This window comes from Dermacentor andersoni, chromosome 1 (genome assembly GCF_023375885.2).
Source record: "Dermacentor andersoni chromosome 1, qqDerAnde1_hic_scaffold, whole genome shotgun sequence".
Taxonomy (NCBI): domain Eukaryota; kingdom Metazoa; phylum Arthropoda; class Arachnida; order Ixodida; family Ixodidae; genus Dermacentor; species Dermacentor andersoni.
Window position 1 is genome coordinate 129,596,697 of NC_092814.1, and position 21,169 is coordinate 129,617,865.

Here is a 21,169-nt window from a genome sequence, read left to right on the forward strand (position 1 = left end):
AGAAAGTCAGCAACAAACTTTACTGGTTTAATTGTGAGGCCTTCTACATCAGAGCTGGAATTATTTTTTAAGGACATGAGAACGGTAAATACCTCTGATGGATCTGTTGGGCTAAGAAATATTGAGCTGGTTGTTTTATTTGAAATTACAGAACACGCATCTGCGTTATATTTAGCTGTTGCTTGCTCGGTGAAGAAATTGTTAAAGCAATCGGCTAATAGTATGCCTGATTTTGGTGACCCATCGATAATCAATTCGTCAATGTCATTCGATACATTTCTATGGTTAATTGCCTCATTTATTGTACGCCAAATTAGCTTTGAATTATTCTTACTTCCAGCGAAAATTACCGAGTAATAGTCGCGCTTGGCTTTGCGCAAGTCATTATTTAATTTATTCCTAAACTGCTTAAACACAACGTAATCATTAGGATTTCTGGTTACCAAAAAACTGTGGTACAGGAGATCTTTTTTTTAAATCATATTGAAAAGGCTAGGTGAAACCCATGGTTTCTTAATTTTTTTGGATGATTGTCTCGTTTTTAATGGAAAACTTAAGTCATAAAGCACTTTAAATTTATCAATGAACGCATTATAAGCCTCATCCACTGAACGATAGTTGAGACATTGTGTCCATGGTGTCTCACTTATTAGTCGCCTGAATGATTGTAGTTTGTTATCAGTAATTGCCCGAAAGGTTACCGGTCTGCTTCGAACAGGTGCAGGTTGATGCTTTTCTATTGTTATAAAAATAGGACAATGATCGCTTAGATCACAAGACAGTGTACCCGAAGATTTTACCATGATATCTATACTAACAATAAACAAGTCAATAATGCTTGACGAAGAGACCATGATTCTCGTTGGAGATGTGATGGTGTTGGTGAACCCATTGGATTCAATGGCCGTAAGAAATTCTACTGAATCAGCGTTCACTTCGTTTATATTAATATTAAAGTCGCCGCCGAGCAATAGGGTGTAATTATTTTGTGAACAGTAATTAAGAAGAGCATTCAAAAATTTCAAAAAGGTGTTACGGTTTCCACCAGGGGGCCTGTAAATTACAGAAAGAATGTAAGTGTTGTGTTGTAGCACGAGAGCTTCATAGTCATTGGTTATAACGGTAAATTGTGGAATGATGCTACACTTCAAAGAAGACCTAACATAAATAGCTACTCCTCCTCTGCGGGAAGGCCTATTTAGGAAAAAGGTGGCGTACGATGTTAATGTGAGTAGGTCTGCTTCATGCTCGCACCACGTTTCGGTGAATAACAAACAATCAAACGTCAATGCAAGGTTACCTACAAAACTTTCAATCTGATCGTGCTTATTTTTCATTGAACGAATATTAAAATGCACCGCGGAAAAGGAATTGTTGGCGTTCGCACTGTTGCTGATGTCGCATGGCATAACCCGATCGTAATAATTTACAGCAGCCATGACGAAAAGAACAGACACAGCACTGGGAGTGGCAGAGAAGTAATAATTTGTAGACAAAGGGCAAGGGAACACGCAAGTGCTTCACATGTAAAACTGACATGGATTAACGTGATGGCTTCGTAACTGGGGGTGTATATGGCTTACCAAAATACAAGTACACACTCTCGGTTGCGCAAACAAGAACAGACCAGAGCGGCCGCAGTTAGGTTCACGTCACATAATGATAAGAATGGTAAAAAACAGCCCTCAAGGTACATTATCTTAAGCATGCGCCGACATTCTGGCAAGATCCTCGCTTCGTAGAATCTTAATGCAAGGTGCATTATCAGAGTGCCGGGCAAGATCTTTCCATTGCGCACCCACACATACTTCCAGTTTACTTCGCGCTTACGAGCAGCTGCTTGGCCTAACAGGCGTTTCAAAGATGCACACAAATGCTCATTGATGAAGACCGGAGCTTGTGAATCAAAACCAAGGGCACTGCTTGTAAGTCTAATAGGGCGGGCCTTTTCAAGGAACAGGTCTCGTTTCTTGCGACTGGCGAACTGCACGACAATATTATTTGTAGTGGGATTCTTAGCTGTAGGAACTCGATGAACGACTTCGATATCGACAGGATTTACAGGGTTCTTGAATGACTTCGCCAATTTTAGTGATTACTTCCGTAAGATCTTCTCCCTTACGGAAAGGCACTCCTTTAATCTCAATGTTTGCAAGACGGGAGTATTGCTCAAGCTGAACAAGCCTGTTTTCCTGCTCTTTGGCCTGTTGAGACAGGTCACTGCAGTGTGTTTCAAGCCTGGTGTTAGTCTCTTTCAAGAGCCGATTTTCGGCAATCACCTCCTCATGCGCCTTATAGATACTTGCCAGGCTAGCTTTAATTACTCGCATTTCTTTTCGGAAATCACGATCAAAGCCGTCCCGGAACTCCTTCAGTTCCGCCCTCAGTTCCCGCTTAAGTTCTTCAAAAAGAGCAATCAGCTCCTTAGACATAGTCAAAGCAGTTCAGTGAAAAGCAAAGATAGCACACTGTGGCAGCAGCAGCAGGGGCAACAGTGAAAAGAAATACCAAGAATGAAAAAAAAAACACACACCTGCGTGTGCGAAGAATGCGTCCTGTTAGCGTGCTGCAATCTGGCCGCTGCCGCTGCTGCCAAGATAAATTAATAGGCCGAACAAAACTGAATTTTCTTCTGAATAGCCGCAGACTTCCTCGATCCGAAAGGAATAAAAGATGGCTGCCGCCGATCGCTCAGGATCTGGCTACTCGCACTTGCCGCACAGCATGGGCTTATTTGCGTATAGTAAACCTTTTAGCGTGGCCGTGTAACGTTTTCGAGCACTTTCGGCACGTTTATGACCTCGTACTGCCAACTCTTCTTTGCTGAGGATCCGTTTTAGCGGCATTCTTAACCTTCCGTTGCATGCCGCCGCGATTTTCGACCAGCCACCGCAAGCAAAGCACGGGAAAGCGGACCAACTGCAGACGCCGGCAGCACCCTTTTCACCCGGTTATCGATTTTCAATGCAGTGGCTCGGCCCCATCGAATCCCTCTCCACTTGAGCGTGCTCCTCGCCTCTTGTCAGCCAATTAGATAAGACAAACCGCTCAGTGTAGGCAATGTTATTGGTTTTTCAAGCAAGCAAAAGTGGCCTCCTATGAACGAGGAGAGCGTTTTATTGGTCTATTCAGACAACCCTGCGAGTGACCGCCCGATGCTTGCGTCGGTCGTTACGCAACTTTGACGTCAAGAGATTGGAATAAAAATATAATGGAATAGTTTTACGTTATGGGGCCCCTGCCTACCGATCGCTCTGTCACCGGCTACTCACAGCTGCCTGGTAGAATGGATTTATTTACGTATAAAACTTTTCCCATGGCACTATAACGTTGTCAAGCTCTTTTGACACGTTCTGCCGAGCGACATGTTCGATGCGCCAACTGTTCTTCCCTGAGGATTTGTTTTAGCGGAATTTTTAGCTTTCCGTTGCACACCACCACAATTTTCGGTCAGCCACCGCAACCTAAGCAAGGTGAAGCGGGCCAATCCGAGATGCTGGCACCACACTCCTCATCACCCGCCGTGGTTGCTCAGTGGCTATGGTGTTAGGCTGCTGAGCACGAGGTCGCGGGATCGAATCCCGGCCAGGGCGGCCGCATTTCGATGGGGGCGAAATGCGAAAACACCCGTGTACTTAGATTTAGGTGCACGTTAAAGAACCCCAGGTGGTCAAAATTTCCGGAGTCCCCCACTACGGCGTGCCTCATAATCAAAAAGTCGTTTTGGCACGTAAAACCCTATAATTTAATTTTTAATTTTTTAACACTCCTCATCAGATTATCTGCTTTCACTGCGCTAGCTCGACCCCACCGATACCTTCTCCAGTTATGCGTGCTCTTCGCCTTTTTTCAGCCAATTAAATAAGAAAAATCTGTCAAGGTAGACAATTCTGTTCGCTTTGAAAGCAAACAAAGGTTGCCTCCTATACACGAGGAGAGCGTTTGATTGGGCGGTTCAAACAATTCTGCGGGTCGCCGCCTGATGCTTACGTCGGCGGTTACGTAAGTTTGGCATCCGGAGATTGGAACAGTTTTACGTTATAGAGCCCTAGCTTACCACAAACGCTAAATAAATGGTTGCCAAAGAAGATTAGAAGCTGTGAAAAAATAAAATAAAAAAGCTGCCAAAGAACTTCTGCATCGTTTACGCACGTAAAAGTGCTACATTGCAACGAAAACACATGTTGGGTGAGTAACAGATAAAACTAGTACATAGCTAGACTGCCAAAACACTAAATGATAGACTACAAGCAAAAATCTGAGGTGTTTATGTAGGCTTCCGACGCGGAGCGGAAAGCTGAGCTTGTACTTCCAATCTTGTTTCTGGATTGCTTAAAAAATTGCCTTTGTCTCATTTCTGATAATTTGTGACACTTTCTTTAGGAAGAGGAGAACAGTAACCAGACTTTAGCATTTTGCTGTAACATACGGCTTTAACATTCGGCGAAATATGTGGTTAGCGTTGAATATTCTAAAATACCGAATAGTTCCTTTTCGAATACGAATAGTTACCGTGTAGTATTCGATTCGTATTCGAAACTCTGAATATTCACCTACCCGCACTTATTTCACCCAGTCTCTCTTGAATTCATGTCAAATAAACGTTTGTTTTCTTGTTGAGCGTGCTTTTCTTGCTACATTGTGAGTGGTACGGTGCGCGACCTTTACAACGAAGTGGCCTGCATAACAAAGAAGTTTGGAGGTCCCAAGCACTTCGTTATAAAGGCGTTTGATTGTACATTTATGAATTTTATTTTGTGACAGTGCTATAAAAAATTTAGTGCTCTCCCATTCCACTCTGGGAAGAGGGATAACCAGCGAAGCTGTATTGGGATGACTGTATTGACTACTATATTGATTTATATTGTTATTGCTACATGGATTGAATAAAGAAACATACACGTAACTTCGTGGTTGTTATCGTCTTTATTTCGTCTCATTCGTTAGCACAGTGATCATAGCTTTGTGGTCGCTGTGGTACGCGGTGATCGCCTGTAGTGCTATGCTAGGCGCGTTCTTGCCAAAGGTTAAATCTATGCATGACCGGTGACACGGGGTCGGCACATTGACGTACCTGCAGCACTCAACTTCAAATCGTTCCAACGGGACGGACACAATCCACTTGGCGTCGGCGGGCGCTAGGTCGACGTTAAAGTCGACGATTGGTGGGTACACTATTGCGCTTTATTATACTTCTCGGCCCTTCAATGGGAGCCAGGGAGCGCCGGCACCCCACATTTTATATATGGCCATGAAGCTATATATATATATATATATATATATATATATATATATATATATGTACAGCTTCGCTGTAAGCAATATTGGAACATCCCCGTGTCGTTTCGAATCGCATAGTTTCTCAACGAGTTAAATTGGGTAAAAGCACTGCAGCATCATAATTTTTGCTGCAGCTTCCTTGTAAATCATTTTATTCTCTACAAACAATGCCTTTAAATTTGTAAAATGTTCATGCACAATCTATACTAACAACGTCTATGAGTGTAGCGTGAAACTACAAAGGAAATTTACACGCGTTTATCAGAAAGATAGCTTCGCAGTCTTGGTCCGGGGATCGAACCTGGGGCCGACATATTTTGGGGCGGTCGCTCCAGTATCTGAGCTCACCAGGACGCTTAATAGGAAACGGTAGTGCTAGGAATATCTGTAGCTTTTTTTCCTTCCTTTTCGTGTTGTGAAAGAGAGAAGGAAAAATTGATTTAAAGAATATAATGCCTCCAAAACAAACAAGTAAGCGCATGTTAACAAGTTCTACCAACAACAACAAAATATCCATATAGTGATATATCAGTATCTGGGTGCGTACAGTTTCATGAATGATTAGCTTACGTAAAAACCCGTGTGTCCTTTCTGCCGCTTACCTTTTGTTTGTTGTGTAAAGCGAGCTGCTGGTGTTCGGTGAACTCCCCTATGCAGCGGCTTCCCCACAGAACCCAGCTCATCCGCGAGTAGGTAACAACCATCGTTGCAACTGGGACTGCGTACGTCAACACCAAGAAGACGATGTTGTACCTGCAACAGAACAATAGTACCGCTATAGCTTCACGAGGGGGGCAGGTGAAACCATATTCTTACCTTGAACCCTCTATAACGCGTCTATAACTCAACTAAACTCTATAACGCGATAAATATCAGTCTAGCTGCTAATTGACAATCTGTTTAAACCCAAGCTTCCGTTCCCTCTATACGCCTGAGCTTTGTGTTCGTCGCCATTTCCTCGCCTATAGCAGACACATTGGGCTACATGATATGGGCCATTCGGTATGTGCCACGGGGTACGTGCAGAATAGGCTACTTGGACAACTGCATATCTGCCTATTCTTGGCCAATCCCCCAGAATGGGTATGTGCTACTGTGACAGAATAGGTATAGAAGCCTTAAACGTATGTACGTACCTGTCCTACTTCCCTGTGCATGCACATTTCATCAACATTGTACCCTCGACAGGCATCATAGCTCTCTTTTGTCTTCGTGGCATAGACAGCCAAAAGCTACAGGCGACGAGGCCATGTGCGTGTCATTCACTGTCGCTGCTACCTCGCTAACTCAAACAAGCTTCGAATAACTTAGATTCCAAAACTGCGTTAGACCAGCGGTTCTACTTTCTTCCGTCAATAAAGTTTTGTTTTAATTTTTTATTCAATAAAATACTTTAGCATTTACTGCGACAATAGTTACAATCTCTAAACATTTTCTTTTCTTGTCCGTTCCGTCCGCTATGGTGTACCGTCGTCGTGCCGTCGTCACCCATGCCTCCTTACCTTCACCACATCGCCATTCTTAGCCCCACACTCGCCATATTGGACAAACGGGACGGTGTTTAAATGAAAGGCTAAAAGAACACGCACGCTCACAGGAAAAAGGAACTGGTTCCAATATGGCCATCCATTGCAAAGAGTGCGGGTGCACGCCTCGCCTAAGAGGTACCATTGTTCTGGACAGAAGTCGAGACAGCGTTGCCCGTGAGCTGAAGGAAGCCTTCCACATTAAAAGGAAGGGCCTTGAATGCGTCAGCGAACCATCAAAAATTCTGTATAAAAGTGAAATGTCCTTTTTAGAAGCCCTTAGAACTGAGCATGTTGCTGCGCCGCCTGCGCTCGGTGAAAAATCTTAATCTTTTAGTTTTTAATGGGGTACTCCCTTACGGCGGGGTTTTGTGTATCGCGTAACCATTATATTAATGATCATTTGGCCTTATACACCACATGTCATTGTCCCGAACGTCACCTTTCCAATGGTTTTATCGCCCTTTGCCTGTTAACATGTGATTTTCGACAACGTGTGAGCGGCGTTGCCAGATTTGCGTATATATATTGTGTGTTTCCGCCAATAAAGCATCAGTTGTTAGTAAGCGCTCGTCCGTGTCTTTTCTTGTGTCGTCTGTTTGGCGCTTTAGTACTTCAGTAACATGTCCCCTTTCCGTCCCCCTTTCCCTTTCCCCAGTGTAGGGTAGCCAACCGGGCTCAGTCCTGGTTAACCTCCCTACCTTTCATTTATCATTTTCTCTCTCTCTCTGTACCAACTAGCCCAACAAAAGTTCTGCTGATGCTAAGCCCCATGACTCAATAAATCAACAGACCGAACTTATTTAATTTGCGACTTCGTAACAGTACATAATAACTAATTTAAAAAACGGTTTTTTTATGCAGTGAGAACGTCCCAAGATACTGTGAAATTGATCGTAGCGTCGTCGCTTAAGCATGGGTAGACATTGGCTGCTCTTTTCGTTTGCCGCTATCGCTCTAGCAGCCAAAGGCGCAGTTACGACCACATCAGTCTCTCGATATCGGCCTACATTTAAGCTGCTTTGGCCAAAATAAAGGCCACAAGGATAAGGAAAAATGCAAAAGGCTAAGAAAGACACAAGATCCACGCAATACGCAGGCGAGACGCACTGCGTCCTTGGGAAAATGACATCCTTCTATCACTCGCTCTCCTATCCTTGGAAGGAAAAAAAAGTACACGAGAAAAGTGTGCCTGTCCGTGTACTGGCGCTGGCGCTTCTCTTCGTCATCGGCTGCCCGAAGAACAGTCGTGCTCTCAAGCTCGGCAGATAGGGAAGCGGCGATCTTTCGCTGCGCGCGGGTCATTTGTTTCCCAGAGTCGAGATGGAGCGCGGAGCGTGCCACGACGCTGTTTTTCCCTTCCGGTCTCTACTCCGGCCGCGCGAGCTGCGGCTCACTCAGAAACTTCCCGACTTGCGACGAGAAAATGAATTCACGTCAGTGGGCGCATTGGTACAAAGCACGCCGCTGGTGGCGCGGGTACATCGCCTCGCGTAGACAAATGCCATCATGCGTATCTTCCTCTTCCCTGTATTCACTCTGTGAATTGGCCTTGAGGGTGAATAATTGTCTGACAATCGGAAACGCATATCGTGTTGCCGAGCTTGAAGGTTCGAATGAGAGAGAAGGAGAGGCAGGCATAAAATAACTGGTGGTGGGGGCAAGCAGGAATAAATGAAAAAAAAGGATAAGAAGCGATCCGGCACGCACACATAACATAGTGTACTACAATTAAAGGTGGTCGCAGAGCGCAGTCGTCATTAAACAGTGCAACAGGGCTCTGACGGCTTGCTTACGTGTATGGCTGTCGTGTCCACGGTCTCAGTACCCTAGCTTCAGATTGAATGCTAAAGTGCCGAACATGGGAGCGCCGAGCCGTCAATAAACTCCATGTGTTCAAGACCATCACGCGCAACTGAAATTACTATTGCTGAACGTGAGCAATACTTATTTCAGTTGCGCGTGTGGAAGCGAGTCCGGGCCACAGCAGCTGTAACCCAACAGGGAGCGAAATGTAATATCTCCGTTCCCTTAAACTGAGGCCCGTGTTAAAACCTCACGAGCCAATATTGATCCAGAGTTCTCCTATACGGTGTCTCTCATAGCCAACAGAGCAAGATTGGGTCGTTAAACTCGATAGATAACTATGTATCTCTTGTATTCTGCATGTCCGTGTGCGGCAACCTCACAGAGCGACTTCTCTGCAATGGCACGATGATATCCTTTCTTTCTTCTTTTTTAACTGGCTCCAGCGTTCTGAAAATTTCTGCGATAATTTAAATTCCGGAGTTTTACGTCCCGAAACCATGATATGATTTTGAGGCACGCCATAGTGGGGGACTCCGGATTAATTTTGGCCACCTACGGTACTTAAAAATAATTATGAGGTTTCACGTATCAAAACCACTTTCTGATAATGAGGCTCGCACCTACGGTTCTTTAACGTGCACCCAATGAACGGTACAGGGACGTTTTTGCATTTTGCTCAAATCGAATGAATGGCAACTGACGGACTTGATTATGCGGCCTCGGGCTTACCACTGCAACACCAAAGCCCCTTCGCCACCCCGGCGGGCATTCTTGCGGTCCATCATCTGCACTGGTGCAACATCTCTGCCAGTAAAACACAATTTCCCGCACAAATTTTCATTTCTCTTGCACGCATCGTTTGTTTTGTTTTTCCCACACATTTGTAAATGCAAAGGACAACGTTTGAAAGCTACGAACGTGACGAAACTCCTTTGGTACCTTATACGACACTTAAAAATAAAGGCATCCCGACTAATAACACTTCTTTATTTATAAATTTTTATTGCTTTTCCCTCTTTCGAGCAGTTTTGTTTAACTATCTGTCAAAGATAACGCACTTCCGCCCCCTCATTACGATAACTAGCAAAGGAAGACATTTCGTGCATGATAAAATTCAATGTCCAAGTGCATTCATGTTGCTGCGGAAACGAAGCCAGGTAACAATAAAGTCATATCCATTTAGCTGAACTAGTGAGACTAGCGCCAGTTTCTAGATATCTATTGTAGTTCCAGTTAGCCTCATTCTGCACTGCGGGGAAGCCTTGTTGGAAACTATAAGCTGGAACGCCAATGTTCTTTGTAGCACTTTTCCTCGAAGCACACCTACAAATTCGTATGAGCTTCAGAACCTTTGCTGAGACGATATGTTAGCAATACTGCTCCTCTCTTTCCCTATCCTGCCATGTGCATACATGTTTTTCAAATCAATCAAAGTTCATGAGTCCAAAAAACAAAGATTATGCAGATATGTACAGAACTCGTATATAATACGCATATTTATAACCATACAGCATGTGACATACAGGGACGAATTAAAATGCTAATGAGTTAAAGTATGTCAATTATTTATCTCCTCTGCAAGTAGTGCGCAGGTATTGTCTGCCGCTCCAAGATATTCATCAAATAGAATAGTGATATTCGACACGTGTACTTTATGATATCTATTAGACATAAAAAGGAGACGCGGTGTAGGTGCTCTTCGACAACTCCTAGCAAATTTCCCCATCCACTGCAAAACACACACTTTCGCACTGCACATGGTGCCGAATAGTCATTGGTATAAAGTGTTCAACTGTGAACATATGAAAGCTTGGTCAATGTGCAGTGGTATTTTCTGATCTTGCTCGGTACTTGCGTGCAAAACATCAATGTTGTTATGTATTTGAGATGATAAGAGTGTCGTCCCCTGTACACTGTGGTACACGTGGTACCGTGGACCACGTGGTACACTAATGCCCCCCAAAAAAGACGTTCTTCGATGTCAACCATCGGATAGACTCGCATTTTTATCTCTGAAAACAATGCAGTGGCCGTCTGCATGTCTTTCGGCATTCGATGTGCGCAGAAAATTTCCTTAACACATGATATCGAGTATGTGCACGTGAGCGCTGAATATAAACGGACGTGTTACGCCACTAGGCACAGCTCTGGCACTTTGAAAACTCTACTTAAGCATTGACTTTCAGTGCGCTTGCGTACAGTGTACTCTTGCTCGACGGATCCAAGGATTCGCGAAAAAGACATGACGCTGCTGTGGTGCATGCATAAGTAATCAGGCACAGCACTCACCACAGAAATGTGCGCGCATTTGTCTGCACGACGCTGTTTGAGGGGTGGCTAAAAGTATGATGTCTGCGACTCCGCCGGCACGGCTATATATATATATATATAGACGTTCGTCTTCCAAACAGTTCGTCATCTCTTTTCTGCATATGTTACGTTGGGTCCTTCGTCCTTAACTGGTAAAGTGGTGTACGTGTGTGTGTGTGCGTGCGCGTGTGCGTGTGCGTGTGTGTGTGTGTGTGTGTGTGTGTGTGTGTGTGTGTGTGTGTGTGTGTGTGTGTGTGTGTGTGTGTGTGTGTGTGTGTGTGTTTGTGTGGGTGTGTGCGTGCGTGCGCGCGTGCGTGCTTTCTCATGAAGCTGTGCAACCCCTTTGATGTACGTCCCCCCTTATGTAATACCTTCGGGCCCTTAAGATTGAATAAATGGAATGAAATGGAGATGACATGAAAACTCATTTTTACTACTTTATCAGTAACTGGTTTATTTGCATGTTCACGTCAATTGTATTGCTTGGTCTTCATCCTACGTTTGCTCATATTTGATCATTTGTTACTCAGTATTTGGTCGCTCTCTTTTCCTCTCACTCTCACATTTCCATCTGCACGTTTTATACTTGCAGCATGATACAACTCAGTTTCTTTCCCCTTCCCTCGACCCGCGCCCTTCCCTCGACCCCCCCCCCCCCCCCGAAATTCTTTCGTGCTGTCCATGCGCCGCCGGCCAAAACAACCCCCGGCGCCGGAAATCATTCTCGTTTTTGTCTAGAATGTCCTTTTCACGCTCGAAAAAACATTTTAGCGGGAACATTGCGAAATCGGGCTGGATTTCGCGGCAACGCCCATGCACCGGGAGCCACATATCGTAACGCAAGGAGCTCCATCCGACCGCAAAGATCCAAAGGCGTGGCGGGCGGGCTCGTCGCGGCATCTCGCTGAGGCCGCGGAATCGGGAGCGCTTGGATTTCAATTCTGACACTTCGTGGCTGTAAAGTTCTAATAAACTTTTGATGCGAAAGGTGCATTGATATTTCCAAAGTCGTGCTTTAAATTTTCGATTCCGGAACGTTGTGGGCTTAACGTTGTTATAAACATTTGACGCCAAAGGTGCATTGATTTTCTAAAGTCTTAGATCGGAACATACAACGAGACAAGCCAAATCAACACACTATCAGACAAGTTGACAAAACACGCAGCGAGATACGATGAGACGAAGCGTTGTGGTGGTTCATTTGTGCCGTCATGTCGCATAAAAAAATATCAACATTCTTTTTTCATCTACGCCGAAGCATCCATGTCAAGACACTAAAGCCAGCCAGGATAACTACGTTCATATTTATTTTTTCTACTTTGACTTTTATTCGTGAGGACACATTGAGTCTCTTAATCTTTTTTATTCTCGCTACCCTACCCGCGGGCTGCCAGAGCCAGCCAGAGCGCATGCGTTTTTCTTGTGTTGCCCCGACCACCGCGCGGCGTACTTCGGTGCGCGTGTGGTTTTCTCTGGCCGAGTGAATTTTCGCCTGGCAGAGTTTTGGACGCCTTCTGGCTAGCAGACGAGAAAAAGAAACAATGGTCGCTCACCGCCATCACTGTGAAGACTTGACGGATTACACCGTGCTCGCTTGAGCGCAACCTCTCCGGAAAGTCTTGTCTCATCGGTGTAAAATACCGAGCACTGTGCGTATGGTTCTCGGTGGACCAAACGTCTCACGTTTTTTTCGATATTCATTCGGTAGCCACATTAGGTGCCCAAAGTAGGCATTGGATTGTGGCCAACATACTCTTCTTCGCGTTTTTTTTTTTTTCATTTCGGTGCCCCCGTCCCACGAAAGGAAAAAAAAAGATACATTGTTGCGGCGCAGCGAATTGTCGCATGGTGACAGTTTGTTACTTCTTTTGCGGGAAGTAAACGGCCACGGCACGCTTCTGTTTCCGGATACTATTATTATATTATTGTGATAGCAATTATATGAAGACTCCAGGCGCATTCCTGCTGTCGCCGTCGCCCTCATGTTTCGTATGAAGTCTCATGGCAATAACGTCGTGACCGCGCGCCGCATGCTGTATGTGCGAATGAAAGAACGGGGGAGGTGGGGGTGGAATGGGTGAGCCGACGATGGTGGCTCAGTCTTGCGTGCGCAAAGGAGAAAAGCGGGGAGCAAGCGCGCCGCTTTCCGTCGCGCGCGATACATCGGATGGAGTGGATGGAATGGGGGCGGGATCTAGGATTCTGTGAATATGTGATTGCGCTACATGTTTATTTGCCTTGTTTGACGCATTATATACAGTGACTTTTTCTTAGATACGTAGATTTATTGGATACTTATACCTATATTTAAATATCTTGTTGCGAGGTTTTGTGTATACGTGCAGTGAACTTTCTTTCCAGTGACACTTTTTTTACCCTTTATCGAGCATTTGTATATTCCATTGTATCTTCGCATTTCTAATGAACGAAGGCGAGTTAAATGAAAGTGAGCCTACCCACCCCGCGCAATAATGGCTCGGTTCATTATCTGCGAGGCATGCGCGTAGCACACAGGCACCTTTCAATTACAAAAGTGACACGCAGATGTGAGGGTAAATGTTCTTTAATGCTCTCATCACTGGATTGAACATGGTTCCGTGACCTAATGGACACTTCAGAAGTTGAGCAGCGGGGTGCCGTGAATGTTTTGACAGCTGAAGGTGTTTCCCAAAAGGAAATTATTCGCCGTATGGCTGCCGTGTACGTTGAACATTGTATTTCATTGGCCACTGTAAACATTGGAGCAAACGGTTGAAAAAGGACGTGAAAGTTGCAAAGACGATCCAAGGCCGGGCCAAAGCCATCGTGCAATCACCCCCAACACAAGTGCAAAAGTTGATGAGCTGATGAGACAAGAACGGAGGATAAACATCGATGAACTGGCAGAGCGTGGGAACATGAGTCGCAGTTCGGTTCACACCATAATTCATGAACATCTCGGTCATCGGCTCTTGTGTGCTCAATGGATGCCCAAGATTTTGAACCACCGCCAGAAGAAGGTTCTGCGCTGCCTTGACTCATCTGATCCGGTATCACAATGAGGGTGACGACTTCTTGTCTGCAGCTGTGATCGGGGACGAACCATGGTGCCACTACTGCGAGCCTGAAACACGACGGCAACGCTTACAGTGGAAACATTCGAATTCACCACCCTCAAGAAAGGAACAGCCGTCATTTCTACCGGGAAGGTGTTGTTTACTATTTTTTTTCGATCATCAGGGGCCACAACTGATAGAATTTTCTAAAGCCGGAGAGACTATCAATTGTTGCCGATATTGTGAAACGCCGGATCGGCTGCGTGTCGCAATCAAGAACAAACAACGTGGAAAATTGACGAATGGGGTCATCTAGTTCCCCGACCTGGCTATGGTGTTGGGCTGCTGAGCACGAGGTCGCGGAATCGAATCCTGGCCACGGCGGCCGCATTTCGATGGGGGCGAAATGCGAAAACACCCGTATACTTAGATTTAGGTGCACGTTAAAGAACCCCCGGGGGTCCAAATTTCCGGAGTCCTCCACTACGGCGTGCCTCATAATCAGAAAGTGGTTTTGACACGTAAAACCCCATAATATAATTTTTAATTTTTCCACAATGCCCGTCCCCACGTCGCTGATGTGGTTAATACAAAACTGGCAAAGTTCAAGTGGGAAACGTTGCAACATCCGCCATACAGCTAAGACCTGTCGCCTCGCGACTTCCACATTTTGGGGCAAATGAAAAAACAGCTTAAGGGGAACAGATTCGTGTCGGACGATGACGTGAAAGTGTCAGTTGCAGATTTATTGAAGCAGCAACCTAAGGAGTTTTATGAGACGGGAATCACCTGACTCGTTAGTCAATGGGATAAATGTCTAAATGCTCATGGCAACTACTTTTAAATTAAGTACCCCGTTTGTCATATATTTGCATTGGCTCACTTTCATTTGTCTCGCCCTCATATATTTTGCAGAACGGCTTTCTATATGTGCTCTCTGTTGCGACTATAATTTCGGGGCAATTACTGACGATACACGACCGGTGACAGCTGCTCCTGCGTAAAACATTGGAATAAATGACAGCGTCATTGAGATTTTTCACTGGCCGCTGCATATGTACAAAAATGTAAATAAGGTTGTTGAATAACAAAGTTTCATTAACATATTTGTCCTCAACTTGTTCATTTCATGGCCTTTACATTTTTCATATCAGTGGCATGCATTGCTTTGCTGGTTTCGAACTGATATAGTTCTAGGATCGTGGGATATTTTCTTTACTTATTAAATAGACAAAAACATGGAAGCATTGATATCAGTTATTTTAAGCACAATTTCTGGCACATACGAGTATATCTTTTTATTAAAAAATACATATATTACTTGTTTTGACAGTGGGTTGTTCAAGAATTCGTTTGCAGCATCTTTGGCAATTGCAATGCAGTTATTCATGTATTTGATCTCTTGACAAATTGTTTAAGAGGAAGCTTTAGCTCGGGCCGAACTCCGACGCGGCCTATTCAAATAAATGTAAAACGCAGAAACGCTTTTCTGAGATAACTCCTGGATTACTTTTAATGGAATTTGTTTAATTTGAGAAAGTTAACTTCTAGTATCTGTTGGAAGCGGAAGTTCGATTTATGGCCTGAATTTTGTTAAAAATATTTTGAAAAATTTGAAAGTGCGAAAAAAATAGAAGCACGACGTTTAAAAGCTAAAAGCTCTTCATCAAAAACAGATATCGCGGTTCTTCAAACGGCATCTGTTATAAGAGTCAAAGCGGACAAATTTGGTATGTCAATTTGTATCTTACGTGAATTAGTTACGTGGTGCACAAGGGTTCTGCAAAAGCCGTATTTCGATAATGCTAAATTGTTTGAGATTCATTTGTAACATATCAATTTTGTCCGCTGTAGATGTACTATTAGAATTGTGATAGTATTGTCATTGCTGAGTTACAGAGATATAAACGTGATAGTTTTGTTTTCTGAAAATTTGAGATTTGTGCCAATTTTTAATAAAACATTGACAACCGAAATGAAAAATTCGAAACCAGAAGACAGTAGAATTGAAGTTTTTCTTATAAATGCAACAAACCATCAAATTTTGTGCAGTGGTTGCCGAGAAAAACTAATTCACCTTCGACATGTATTAGATAGGAGCATCCAAGATAAAGCTTCCTCTTACGGAGGAGGCCAAGCTGCAACGTGAGCCCCCCCCCCCCCCCCCCCCCCGAACGAAATTTCTGGCTACGCCACTGATTGTAGCATAATATCGAATATGTAATGCGTGCCTGGGGGAAAGACCGAAGACTTCGTGGAAAGATGCACATCCCCTTCCCCACCTCCTCACAATGACATCTAACCTTGTCTCATCTTTCTTTCTTTTTTCAGCATTTCTACTCCCTTTACCCTTCCCTAAACACTCCCTTTGTCCTCCCTCAGTTACAAAGGCGGGAGGGGGAGAGAAAGAGAGAAGAAGAAAATATAAATGCAGTCAAGAAAAGCAGTTGTTGGCCTGACGAAGGCAATCCTCGTATCGAAACTTTGATTTGAGTGACATCTCTGATCATTTCTAGACAACACTGATTGACCAGTACTGCTCATGGAAAAACCGTTTTGGGTTGCTGTTTAAATTTAAAATTGTAAACTGTAAAAAATTTTCAGTGGCTGATCGTTATTTTATTCATTTTTTGCTTATTGGCTTTTACGCTTTTCTGTTACGCTCCTAGTATGCTCCTAGCCTCTACAGGCCTCAGGGAACGCATTCGCCCAGTCCAATTTCCCTTCGTGGCCAAGATTGGATTTCTGAACTGGAGCCGGGCATTGATCAATGCAAGTTCATTCGTATATGCTTCCTGACAATTGCTACAGTTTTGAGGTACCCAAATCCAGATGTGCCATGAAATACTTTAGTGTTTGGCTTATCACTCTTCCGCAAAGGCATATGAGAGCAAATGTGATGCAACGTCGATATATTTCGCGCCCTATTCGTTAGGCGCATGGCCGGAGAGTTGGCAGGCGATAGAGGCAATGCATGCTTTTTCACTTTTCTTAGGCGACACGAGCCTGAACTCGCGCTTGTGATGGTAGCACTTATGCGATGTGTTGTTTCATCTCGTTTCTCCCATCATCGTCCCCCATTGTGACCTTCTTTCTTCTCCCCTTCCCTTGCGCAGAGTAGCAGGCCAGATACTCCACTTTCCGGCCGACCTTTCTGCCTCTTCCACTCAATAAACTTCTTCGTTTAAACGTACGTCCTGATGCAAATAATTTCAAGAAGCAAGTAGCAATTGGCAACGCAATTCACTAGTTGCCCTAAGGGATTAAATATTAGTGCGTATCCCGCAGGCACCTTGTGACGCCCGTGACGAGTAGTAATCGGTATGGGCTTAGTTTTTTTTTGTTGTTTTATCTTTCTGCCTTTGAGCATTATTTTTCTATTTAGAAACACTTAGGTGTACATGATCAGTTAATCTTCGTTCAAACAACAGTGCCACTATGTATGTATGTATGTATGTATGTATGTATGTATGTATGTATGTATGTATGTATGTATGTATGTATGTATGTATGTATGTATGTATGTATGTATGTATGTTTGTATGTATGTATGTATGTATGACCATAGAATAAAGGACACGGACAGGAGCCTGTCCGTGTTTTTTATTCAGTTGTCTGGGTCTTATTTTTTTGCACCTAAAACCATTTCTAAAAGCCATGTAACAACTAGCCCGACAGCAGATGTTACTATACATACATAAATACATACAAACGAATTTTCTACAGTTCGGCACTTCGTTAACACCTGCTAAAGATGCAGAAGAAAATAGGCTTTACACACAAGGATGATCAACGGAGAGGACTGCATTACGACATGAAGCTGCTGAAGGGGTCAGCACTTTTGAAAATGATGTTATAGAGGAGCGAAACGTTCAAATTGTAGAGGTCCTAAATCGTGGATCTAATTTATTATTCTTATGGTAAAATAGGAAACAGACAATACGTCGTTGGAATGGGCAGGACTCGACATATGTTTATTTTATATCAGGGTAGATTATTAAAAGTTACAGTAGCTATATTCAGTGAACTTTAATGCCTGGCATTATGTTATATATTCGCAGGGTAGCTGACAGGACAATGTGGTGATTCAATGTACAGTGCGAAGGTTAACCCTGTACGAGACATTAGGTGATACGGACAAGGACAAGTGCTGTGGCTGATTTGTACAAGGAAGGGAAAGAGCTATCTCAAAAACAAGTACTAGTGAAGACGGAAGCCAGAAAAATAGACAAATGAGAAGCAAAAAACATTGAACAACGCAAGTAAAAACAAGTGATACACAAAGCGAAGTAAAGTAGAATCACAATCGCCTGCCGTACGTGCGTCTTCCCAAAACGTCGAGCTATTTGTCTGATAGGGCAATGGACGGCTTTCTGACGCATGTGCTTTGTTCTTGCGTCATTTGTGCCGCTTCAGTTATGATGCGCGTCCGATCATCTCGGTGCTTGCAAATAGCTCAGGCCCGTGTCCCGTACATTGGGGACACGTTGAAGATCCCCTGGTGGTCAAAATCCCAGGTCCCCCACTACTGCGTGCCTCATAATCAAATCGTGCTTTTGGCACGTAAGACCACAGAATTCAATTCAATTCAAAGAACTGCAACAGGGAGCCTAAACATCCGAGCGACTTTCTTCCCCCCTTCAATCTGCAGTGTGGGCAAGGGGCTGGCGTACATGGACGTGCGGCCAAGTCACGCAGATTGTTCATTATTTCAAGTGTGTAGAAAGTAATCAGCAAAGAGGACCTTCCGAGAATAGTATCCACGATTGTCCTCTTGGTTATTGATCAAGTGCACGAAGCTGGTATTTCGTAAAGTCAGCCGTGCTTTGTGGTACACTACATCGAGCACGTACATTCGAGGGTCACGTATCTAAAGCGGTACTGACATTCAATATTCCAGTCTCCCTTTATTGCTGCTGACCCAGTAATCATAATATGGAACGTGGCTTCGGCACCATGAGGTTAATAATTAGCTCAAAATGTATTTAGACCAGCGTAAGCTCCGTTCTGCAAGAGCTGCGATCAGCCAGCATGCCACTCCGATAGCAAGTGAACACGGCTGGTATCACGTGAACTAACAAGTCAATTTATTACCAGCGTCGGTGCAGCACGTTCATAAAATATCATTGGACAGTTTTGGAGCCTAGAGCAGTTACCCTTCTTTCTCCTCTAAGCTTAACCACGATTTGTGTCAGAAGTTTGTCCAAACTTGTGAATATGGCAAAGAACGCGGAAGGAGCGAGGTAGCAATAAAATGGTAGGCGAAAGACAAGGATTACGGATGTATCGATTGGGGAGCAAACGAGGGACGCGGTTGAATTCAGGGGGAGGATCTGCAGCTGGGCAGGTAGTGTTTGTGCGTTGACCTGATAGCCGCGGTCTGAAACAGAATGGGTGCCAAAAGAAAAGAAGCGCCATTGAGGCTTGCAAAGAGATCAGTGGTACGATGTACGAGTGGTACGAGTGGTACGAGTGGTACGAATTTTCAGGCATAGAACGGAGTGGGTCGTCGCACGACAGGGTTAATTGGAGATCGCTGGGAGAGCATTTCATCCTGCAGTGGACATAAAATAGGCTGATTACGTTGCAATAACTCCCACGCATGTAACCAGCTATGATACAAAATAATGATTTCATACATCACCGAAAGCCCGCATATATCATTGCAGTACATATCTCCCTATACGTAATGGTTCTCGTGAGGGCAAGATCGTAGTGCACAAGAAAGAGCCGACACTTCCCATTTCCGCGTTCAGCACGATGTGGTATCTGCCTGAAAGATTCCCAGTGCAAAGAGGTCGCATCCGGACTCGGCATAAAGTCGCATGACAGGACTTTAGACACTGGCGCTTATCTCGTCTTAGGATGTAGAGGACTGCATGTTTGCTCTTACTCTAACCTTGACTTGAAAGTTATGACGCTGTTGCGCATTTGTCTGCCTATTTAGAAGCAAAGGCCCTTAGAAAGAGGCGTGGAATTTGTTGCAACGTGCACGTGCGAATTATTCCACGTTGTTTCAAGCAACCCTCCACCCCCACCCCCGTTAAAGTATTAAATAAATGTCGAGCAAAATTTGATATCTCGTACACACAGCCACAAACAGTGATTGCACACAATAGAGCGGTGATTTTCGACATGCTGTAATACAGATCATCATATGTATTATGTGTCTGGATAGGCTATTGTCTACGGTGTACGTGCGTTAAAGAATTGGGGGGAAGGGGGGGGGGAGTTAATGCCCCGAACCTGCACTGTGGGTTATGAGGCATAGCGTGGTGAGGACTCTGGATTAATTTTGACCACCCGGGGTTCTTTAAAGTGCCCCCAAAGCACGGTATACAAGAGGCTTTGCATTCCACCACCATCAGAATGCGGCCGCTGAGGACGGGATCGAACCTGAGACCTCGTACTCGGAGTGCAGTGCCATAGCCACTAAGTTACCGCGGTGGGAAGAGTGGGCGGGTGCGCAGTGCATGCACACGCACGCAAGCACAGCATGCATGCATGTGGCGGGCGTGAGAGAGACAGAGAGAGGGAGAGAGAGAGAGCTAATAGACTCACACGTAATCAGCGAAAGAGCCATGCAGGCGGCCATCGGGCCACACGAGAAGGCAGACGGTGCGCACGCTGTGGTCCCCGTAGCGGTACGACCGAGTGCGAGAATAGAGCAGCGTGGGCAGCGACAGCAGAGCTGACCCCGACCACACTGCGCACAACGTTACCACGGCTCGGCGGCGCCGGGGACGGCCGCACAGGGGTCGCACGATGGCGAAGTACCTGCGCAGCATACAGTGCACACGGCTCGGCACAACACACCTGGCCCCGCCTCTACAGCGTACATGTTTGTCTCAAGGAAAGTGCGTGTTTGTTGACCTGTAAAATGTGTTCGCTGCTAAAGAAACAATATACCATATAGTATCTACACGATACCGCACAACTGCATATTCTTAGAACAGTGAACCCTATCCTAACTAATGAAGCACTCGTTGAAGCGCAGTTAATTTTTTTTCAATAGTAGTTTCGCCCTAAGGCGAAGCGCTCAAAGCAATAGCAGCTGTGTTCGGCAATGCGCTGAAGGCGTCTCACAACGCGGGCGCGATGAGAAGCGCTGCCCTCGCTGCCCTGTTGCGGGCGTCGCACCATGGTATGCTCACAAGAGTACGAAGAGACACCATCGAGGTTTATCAGGGTCCAAAGAAAGGATTTCAT

At 44.8% G+C, this 21,169-nt stretch overlaps 1 protein-coding gene across 1 annotated transcript in view; it reads right to left on the reverse strand.

Annotated features, from left to right (window-relative positions):
- The window catches only part of LOC126544161 (tachykinin-like peptides receptor 86C), a 51,261-nt gene that overhangs the window by 13,060 nt on the left and 17,032 nt on the right, over positions 1-21,169 (reverse strand). The window contains exons 3-4 of the mRNA XM_050191402.3: positions 20,522-20,737; positions 5,883-6,033 (exon numbers count right to left, since the gene is read on the reverse strand). Coding sequence (XP_050047359.1) covers positions 5,883-6,033; positions 20,522-20,737 — 367 coding nt within the window. The remainder of the gene's footprint in view (positions 1-5,882; positions 6,034-20,521; positions 20,738-21,169) is intronic.